The 9,297-nt window shown below is 56.3% G+C and overlaps 1 protein-coding gene across 1 annotated transcript; it reads right to left on the bottom strand.

Annotated features, from left to right (window-relative positions):
* Positions 1-3,461: 3,461 nt before the first annotated feature.
* Positions 3,462-4,439, bottom strand: MAS1 (MAS1 proto-oncogene, G protein-coupled receptor). The gene has a single exon (XM_036249450.1). The coding sequence runs from the start codon at positions 4,437-4,439 to the stop codon at positions 3,462-3,464; it is 978 nt and encodes a 325-aa protein (XP_036105343.1).
* Between the last annotated feature and the right edge of the window lie 4,858 nt (positions 4,440-9,297).

Here is a 9,297-nt window from a genome sequence, read left to right as displayed (position 1 = left end):
CGAGTCTGAGGACAGAGAAGGTTTGCAGGGCTGCCCAGGGGAGGCGGCGAAGTTCATGGCCTGTGAGGAGAGACCAGCCTGGTGGGACCATGACTCAGCAGGAGCCCTCCCCTGACTGCTGAGGTCTCTGCGCGGCTCCGAAGCCTGGTTGGAGGCCGAGGCAACGGGGCAGAAGGGCAGGGCGGGAGAGCAAGGGCGACAGAACCAAGGAGCACCTAGAGAGTGACCGGAGCAGGGACACCAGAGGTTTGGCTGTACAGCTGCAGAGAGGACGCGGAGGAGACTCGGACTCAGTGGACTCCGCAGCGAGGGGCAAGCGGTCCTGTGGCGGAGAAATCCGGGCCAGAGGGCGGAAGAAAGGGACCGCTGTCAAGGACAGGAGCCCGCGGTCCGACGGTGGGACTGCGGGGTTCACTTCTCGCCAGCTGATGGGTTTGTGGTAGGGCTCAGAGTGTAGCTCAGAAAGGAGAGGGCCAAGGGTCAGCCGAGATGACGCAGAGACGGAGGCCAGGGCAGGACTTGTGGAGATGAGAAGTTAGAATGGCCGCGTGGCAAGACGGGATGATGACAGTGGCCGTGGACAGAAGGCCTGGGGCCATATCTCAGAGAGCTTGAAGGGTGTGGGGCCACAGGGCCCGGTGACAGCAACAACGACAGAGGGGGGTGGTGAGCAGGACCCCATGGGTCTCCAGGGCCTCCGCCCCACACAAGAGGGAGCACTTGCTTCTCCCGTGTGGACTTGTCGCCGATTTCGCTCAGGCCTGCCCTGTGCCTGGAGCCCTCTCCCTCTTTAGCCTTTTGAAATCCTACCTGCCTTCAACCAGCCAAAGGACACCTCCCTGAAACACTCCTTTTTCACTACAAAAGATGTGAGCCCTGGCCGGTGTGGCCCAGCGGTTACAGTGTGGCCCGCAGACCAAAGAGGCACGGATTCGTGAGTTCAAATCTGGTCTCAAAGGCATGTACCTTGGTTGCAGTTCGATCCCTGCCCCTGGTTGGGGTCGTGCAGGAGGCAGCCAATCGGTGTGTCTCTCTCACATCAATCTCTCTCTCTCTCTCTCCTCCCCTCCTTCCATCCTTCCAACTCTATCTGAAAATCAATGGAAAAATATCCTTGGATGAGGATTAAAAATACAAAAGATGTGATTTCACCTCCCTCTTGACTGCCATACAACTTTGTTTACGACACTCTCCTGACACTGATTTATGAGCTGTAGATGCCTGTGTGGCCTTCCCCTGCTACCCCAGGGGCTTCCACCTTCTCTTGGCCGTGTTCACATCCTGGAGTTTGGCAGACAAGGGCCATCCACGAATATTTGTAGCATGAACACTGCAGACCCTTCCCTTTCGTCCAGGACAGGCCTTAGATCCGAACCACCTCCTCCCCAGCCAGGCCCAAGAATTCTCCGAAATGCCACCTCCTAACTGACAATGACAGACGTATCCTCTACAGTCCCGGGGGGCGTAAGTCCTAGAGGTTCCCCTCCCTGTGTGCATCCTTCCTTCAGCCTTCCTGATTTTGTTTCTCCCCTTACACTTGACTTTGGGGGAATAGTCTGGGTGAAGTAAGAGAGGAATTTGTCCTTACCACACTGCCAAACCCTGAATTCTAGCTCTTTGCAAATCATGACTCTGGAAACAGTTAGAAGAATGTTTATATTCATTAACACACTCAACTTCCCCACTTTATCTGCAGAGGGACAATTCATAGGGGCTTCCCATGAGCTCATCGAATTTTCCTGGGTCGAAAACTCCTTGTTTCTAGGAGCCTCTCATTCCTCTTCGGCACCGGGATCCCTCAGAGACGGCGTGAGGTGGCTCCCTCCTCACTGACCAGGAGGCCAGCGCGGCATCTGGGAGATGCCAGTAGATGGAGGACAGACACTCCGATTCCATATTCTCTCCATTCCCCCTGAAGATGCTCTGTTTTCAATCAAAAACAAGATCATTCTAAATGTCATCGCTCCACACCCATCTGGGGCTTCTGAAAGCAAGCTGCCTCAATTCTGAATCACACGTCACCCACCCCCCAAGCTGAAAAGCTGCCTGCATCTAAGCATCTCTCCACCGGCAAAGCTGTCCCAGGCTTACAGGGGACCGTCTCTTCGGAAAGGAAGAGGATGGAGAAGAAGCGGGTGGCGACAGAGAACCATGTCCTCACGACTTCTCTAACCTTTCGGAGACAAACAGTTGATATAAACACTAATGGGCATAAACACGCTACTCCCCACTGAGCCTCGGGCAGCAATGCCACGCTCATGGGTGCCCAGGAGAGGCAGGAGGAAACTAACACGGTGATGTCGTCCATCGGCTCTGATGGCTGTCCCCGCTGCAACCTGGGACATGCTGCCAAGGACACAGACACAGTCACAGTCACAGCCGGCGAGCAGTGAGACACTGAGATGCTGAGGAAGTCCCGCGAAGGCCCCTCTGGGATGTGGCCACACTGTCACCAGCCCTGGCCGCGGAGCCTCCGGCCAGGACTGCAGGACGGACACACAGAATCTCTTGCTCAGGAAGAGAGGAGGCCCAGAGGTGAGGGCTCTGTGGCTACAAATAAATAACCCACCTCTTGAATCTGGAATTCAGTTCCACTCACGACAGTTAATGTCAAGCGAAGCGAGTCCAAACGGACTTGGGTGACACCGAGCATGCCCACAAAGGGAAGGGAGGCCACGGGCAGCCCCTCGACAGGTGGCCGGAAGTCTCTGTTCACACGTGAAACATGCTGTGACAGGGCCGCGGACGGTTTCCGTGGTGGTGTCACGGAAAGCTGTCCTGCTGTGAGTGGAAGAAAGACCTTTAAATCTACACTTGACATTTGACAACATGTAATGATACGGGTACGTAACAGAGTTAGGTGTGTGCTCCACAGAACAGAAGTATGTATTTCTTCTTCCACTTGAAGCAGCGAGGAGAGACCCACGTTTATTGAACACTGACAACGGGCCAAGGGCTTTGCACACCCCTCTCCCCATTTCATCCTCACCGCAAGCCCCGGAGGTGTGGGCTATCGCTGTCAAACGTCCCGTGAGTGAGGAAACAGGGCTCGGAGGTCAACTACTCGTCTGAGGTCACACAGGCTGCAAACGACAGTCAGCCCGACTCCCAAACCCAAGTCCTTCCCGCTGCGTCCCGCTACCTCTTCACAGTCCAGCAAATCCGTGGTGCCCTGTCCTGTGCACGTCTGCACACCTTCCTGCTGGGGTAACTATACACGTCTTAGGAAAGTGCCGGCGGAAGGCCCGGGACGGGGCAGAGAGAGGTTTTCTGACAGGGATAGAAATAACCGAGGTTCGTGTGTAGCATTTCCAGGAGAAACAGTGCAAGCGCACAGTCTCGTGGTTAATTGGCATCTCATGCATATGGGATGGGGTGTCCTTCTGTGTCCTATTGAGGAGATACTTAAGTTGTATTGCAAGCACTGACTACAAGTGACCTTCGTCCCACCACTTTTGTCCTCAGACGACAGTCTCGATGGTGGCGGTATGGCTGTTGCCTTCCTGGCGCCGGGGTTGCATTTCATCTTTGAAAGCCCTGGTCAGAACCACCTTCAAGGATTCCTTGAAGCGCTTGTTCCGGCTGCTGCCCACGAAGAAGTAGATGAAAGGGTTGGCGCTGCTGTTGATGGTGGAGAAGAGAAGGGAGATGTGGTGGAGGTCCTTGAACGTGGACCAGTACTCGTAGTACAGCAGGTAGAGAAGTCTCATGGGCATGGCGAAGATGAGGAAGATGACGATGGTGACCGTGATGACCAGGTACAGCTTCGAGGAGTGGGATGTCCGCGTGTTCTTTCGGATCTTGACCACCAGGATGGTGCTGGACACCATCATGAGTGGGGTGAAGACCAGGAAGCTCAGAATGGCTATGAAGATGATCACTGCCCGACAGTCACTCCGAGAGTGACTCTGCCCTTTGCTGTCGATGCACATGACATATTCCGTGGTGGTCACTAAGCAGGAGAGTGCCCAGAGAAGGGCACAGACGAACGCCGACTGGTGCTGGGGGCGATGGCATCGGTACCAGATGGGGTACAGGACAGACAGGCACCTCTCCACACTGATGGCCGTCAGCAGATAGAGGCCCGTGTTGTAGCCAAACAGAAACGTCACGGATAACGTGACGATTGTGTAGTAGTAGCCGGAAGAGAGCTCATGATCCAAAGCATAGTCGACAGTCAGAATGAAGATGCAAAAGAGCAGCGAGATGTCCGCGATCGACAAGTGGGTGATGTAGACGGTGAAGGGGTTTCTTCTCATTCGGAAGCAGAGGAACCAGAGGAGAATTCCGTTCTCAACAAAGCCCACGGGGGAAATGCTCATAATTACCCAGTGCACGACTGGGACCCCCTGGCGCGGGTCCCCGGCGGAGGTGTTCCGGCCGGTGGAGGTGTTCGAGGAGCCCTCGACTGCAAAGGACGTCACATTGGACTCATCCATGAGGAGGCCTCAGGCTGGAGCTCCTCGGGGAATTTTCTGTAAATAAGTAAAGAAGAAAGAAAGTTGATGAATTGGAGTAAAAGGGAGAACTGCAGCTATGAGTCACAGCCTTCGCATTATAACCATACAAAGGTCATGATCATCTAAAAGGTTACATACGTGTAACCTTCATACAAAAAAATATTTACTAGACTGTACAATTCTCTTTCTAATGATGGTGAAATTAGACACTTCCCTGAGAAAGAGAACGGACTGATTCCCCAATAGCCTCTGCTTCTGCGTTGTTCTTTGTTTCTGGCTCAGTGCCAAAACGATCAGCAAAGCAGGGAGGTCAGGGATCCTGGGGTCCATTTCCAGCCTGGCCTGAGCCTCCTGAATTAGGCTTTGAAAATCATTTCATCCCCTGTGCCTCCATCTCCGGGCCTGAGGAACCAAGTTAATCGCGTTAAAACGCGATGCTAAAATACACGTTTGGGTAATGCCACTTTTTTCAAGGTAGAAAGTGCCGTAGGCGATAGGTGAGAGGAAGTAGCTCGCAAAATGCCGTTCGTCGGGCACCGATACCTTTGAAAGCGTGAACAATGAGAAGGCACCTGCTTCGTGTGGTCTCGGTTCCGGGACGAAACTGGGCCCCTACTCAGACAGGAGAGCGGTGCAAACCAGCACCGAGACAGATGGCGGCCACAGCAAGCTGTAGTCACGTCCCCAGGCCCCAGGGGCCAGACCGCGCAGAAACCACCAGCGACTGGCAGACGTCAAACAGAGCGCGGAACCGAGCACCGAGCTGGAACCGACAAACACGCTGAGTAGTTCCACGTTCCAGGCAAAGAGTCTCGGAGACCTTCCCTCACACTTTCCGAATTGCAAAATAAATGTTTGCACAGTGCCCCCTTCCTCTTGTATAACAAGTGTGTGTGTGTGTGTGTGTGTGTATGTGTGTGTATGTGTGTCACTTCCACCGCCAGGGAGGGAAAGGGAAGAGCCAGCAGACAGCATCTCCCTCGTTGCAACACTAACTTGTTCTTGGTTTTTTTTTTAGACTCTTTGGGAGGGTGGGAAGGTGCTAAAATATTGTTCTTTGCCCCGCCGGTGTGGCTCAGTGGTTGAGTGTCAACCCATGCACCAAGAGGTCACTGGTTCAATTCCTGGTCAGGACATTCGCCCAGGCTGTGGGGGGCATGCAGGAGGCGGCCAATCGATGTTCTCTCTCATTGATGTTTCTATCTCTCTTCCTCTCCCTTCTTTTCTCTCTAAAATCAATAAAGAAAAAATATATATATAAAATATTGTTTTTTGTTTCTTTAAAATCCTCATCCAAAGATATGCTTTTATTAATTTTAGAGAGAGGAGGGGATATTTAGAGAGAAAAAAACATTGATGTTGGAGAGAAAGGTCAATCGGTTGCCTCCCGTGTGTGTCCTGACTGGTAATCGAACCTGCAACATTTTGGTGTACAGGATGACGCTCCAACAAACTGAGTCACCCATCCAGGGCTTGTTCTTTGCTTTGTGAACTTTGCCCTTGCAGACCAGGCCCCTATATGTGCAAATAACCTTTAGGAAGTTGATCAAAACAATATTTTGAATTCGCAAATACCTGCCTTTTGCCCAGAACAGGACATAGATGTGACATTTTGCGGCGCTTGAATGAATCTGGTGATATGAGACATTTCTGGGATGGAGTCAGCTGAACCCCAGCATTGGCAGGGCGTCGAGTTTTTATCTCCGTGCAGCTGTGCCTGAAACCTGGACCAGCAGGTGAGCTGGGGGAAAGGACAGTTACTTCCCCACTGGTGTGACCCAGAAGCCCAGAGAGGTCTCTGCCTCTTCTGTCCTGATGCCTTCTCCCCACTAACACTTCCCTCGGCTGTTCTGATGGGATGCTGGAAATGATACCCACTGGGGAAGATTCTTCTTTCATTGCATAATTAGATAGGAGATATAGACCCCAATACCCTTCTGGGAGCCGCACACAAGAATTGGAATCCACAACACGATGACACGGCTGCCCACAGACAGCTGTAGAGACGAGGCTCCGTCAGGAGCTTGTAGGCAAGAGAGCCATGTTCCCTAAACGTGCCCATCAAATACACGCTCAGTGCCAACGTCCTGCCCAGCACTGTCGGGGGCACTGGGATCCAGCAGTGAAGTTTGAGGAGTGTGTGGGCCCTGGGTGGAGGTCTGACTACAAGGAAATGAACGTCTGGACCGAAACCTGAAAGCAAAGCCTGGTGATGAGCGTTTGGTCAAGCTTATTCCACAGGCTCTGCGTATCCAACCTGAGTGCTCAGAAATCCCTGGGGTTGCTCAGTAAACACGCACATCCTAGGCCCTCCTGTTCCAGAAAGCCAGGTCAGGGCCCTGGAGTCCGAATTTTCATAGCCCGAGGATTCTGATGCAGTTGGGTCGTGGGCCATGGTTTGAAAACACCGCCATTTACACGGGAAGCCGGTCAAGGTCTTCATGCAGGGCTGCGATATGACTTCAACTGTGTCTTAGAAAGCTCCTCCTGGCCCTGGCCAGTTTGGCTCAGCGGTTAGAGCGTCAGCCTGCGGTTCAGAGAGACCCGGGTTTGGTTCCCGCTAAGGGCATGTACTTTGGTTGCAGTTTGTCCCTGGCCCTGGTGGGGTTGTGTGGTGGCAGCCACTCGATGTGTCCCTTTCACGTTGATGTTTCTCTCTCTCTCTCCCTCCCTCTCTATCTGAACAAAAAATGGAAAAATGTCCTCAGGTGAGAATAAAAAAGAAAGAAAGTTCATCCTGGCTGCAGTCTAAAGGCTGGATGGGAAGGGATGATGGATGGAGCAACAAAGTCAGTGGGGTGTTGAAATGTCATGGGGAGAAATGATAACTAGGACAATGGCTGAAGGAGAGAAGGATTCCAGAGACATTTCAGAGAACAGAGGTTGGGTCTCAGTGGTTGTGAAGAAAAGGGACAGGGAAGAGTCAAGGGACTGAGTTTCCCATCTGAGGAGGCTGTGCAGGCAAACTCCCGGTGAGCGAGCCCGGGACCGTGCAGACGAACCACCGCTGAGCAAGCCCTGGACCGTGCAGGAGAACTACCGCTGAGCGAGCCCGGGACCGTGCAGGCAAACTCCCAGTGAGCGAGCCCAGGACCGTGCAGACGAACTACCGCTGGGCGAGCCCGGGACCGTGCAGGAGAACCACCGCTGGGCGAGCCCGGGACCGTGCAGGCAAACTCCCAGTGAGCGAGCCCAGGACCGTGCAGACGAACTACCGCTGGGCGAGCCCGGGACCGTGCAGGAGAACCACCGCTGAACGAGCCCGGGACCGTGCAGGAGAACTACCTGCTGAGCGAGCCCGGGACCGTGCAGGAGAACCACCACTGAGCGAGCCCGGGACCGTGCAGGAGAACTACCTGCTGAGCGAGCCCGGGACCGTGCAGGAGAACTGACGGGACCGTGCAGGAGAACCACCGCTGAGCGAGCCCGGGACCGTGCAGGAGAACCACCGCTGAGCGAGCCCGGGACCGTGCAGGAGAACCACCGCTGGGCGAGCCCGGGACCGTGCAGGAGAACTACCTGCTGAGCGAGCCCGGGACCGTGCAGGAGAACCACCACTGAGCGAGCCCGGGACCGTGCAGGAGAACTACCTGCTGAGCGAGCCCGGGACCGTGCAGGAGAACCACCGCTGAGCGAGCCCGGGACCGTGCAGGAGAACCACCGCTGAGCGAGCCCGGGACCGTGCAGGAGAACTACCTGCTGAGCGAGCCCGGGACCGTGCAGGAGAACCACCGCTGGGCGAGCCCGGGACCGTGCAGGAGAACCACCACTGAGCGAGCCCGGGACCGTGCAGGAGAACCACCGCTGAGCGAGCCCGGGACCGTGCAGGAGAACCACCGCTGAGCGAGCCCGGGACCGTGCAGGAGAACCACCGCTGAGCGAGCCCGGGACCGTGCAGGAGAACCACCTGCTGAGCGAGCCCGGGACCGTGCAGGCAAACTCCCGGTGAGCGAGCCCGGGACCGTGCAGGTGAACCACCGCTGAGCGAGCCCGGGACCGTGCAGGAGAACCACCTGCTGAGCGAGCCCGGGACCGTGCAGACGAACTACCGCTGGGCGAGCCCGGGACCGTGCAGGAGAACCACCTGCTGAGCGAGCCCGGGACCGTGCAGACGAACTACCGCTGGGCGAGCCCGGGACCGTGCAGGAGAACCACCGCTGAGCGAGCCCGGGACCGTGCAGGAGAACCACCGCTGAGCGAGCCCGGGACCGTGCAGGAGAACCACCGCTGAGCGAGCCCGGGACCGTGCAGGAGAACCACCTGCTGAGCGAGCCCGGGACCGTGCAGACGAACTACCGCTGAGCGAGCCCGGGACCGTGCAGGAGAACTACCTGCTGAGCGAGCCCGGGACCGTGCAGGAGAACCACCGCTGCTCGAGCCCGGGACCGTGCAGGAGAACCTACTGCTGAGCGAGCCCCGGGACCGTTGCAGGGTGAACCACCGCTGACGAGCCAGGACCGTGCAGGAGAACCACCTGCTGAGCGAGCCCGGGACCGTGCAGGAGAACCACCGCTGAGCGAGCCCGGGACCGTGCAGGAGAACCACCGCCTGAGCGAGCCCGGGGACCGTGCAGGTGAACCACCGCCTGAGCGAGCCCGGGACCGTGCAGGAGAACCACCGCTGAGCGAGCCGGGACCGTGCAGGATGAACCACCGCTGAGCGACGCCCGGGGACCGTGCAGGTGAACCACCGCTGAGCGAGCCCGGGACCGTGCAGGAGAACCACCGCTGAGCGAGCCCGGGACCGTGCAGGAGAACCACCGCTGAGCGAGCCCGGGACCCGTGCAGGAGAACCACGCTGAGCGAGCCCGGGACCGTGCAGGAGAACCACCGCTGAG

Source organism: Molossus molossus, unplaced genomic scaffold (assembly GCF_014108415.1).
Source record: "Molossus molossus isolate mMolMol1 unplaced genomic scaffold, mMolMol1.p scaffold_m16_p_8, whole genome shotgun sequence".
Classification (NCBI taxonomy): Eukaryota; Metazoa; Chordata; class Mammalia; order Chiroptera; family Molossidae; genus Molossus; species Molossus molossus.
The sequence above is the reverse complement of the archived record's forward strand: the minus strand, read 5'-3'. Positions and strand labels throughout refer to the sequence as shown.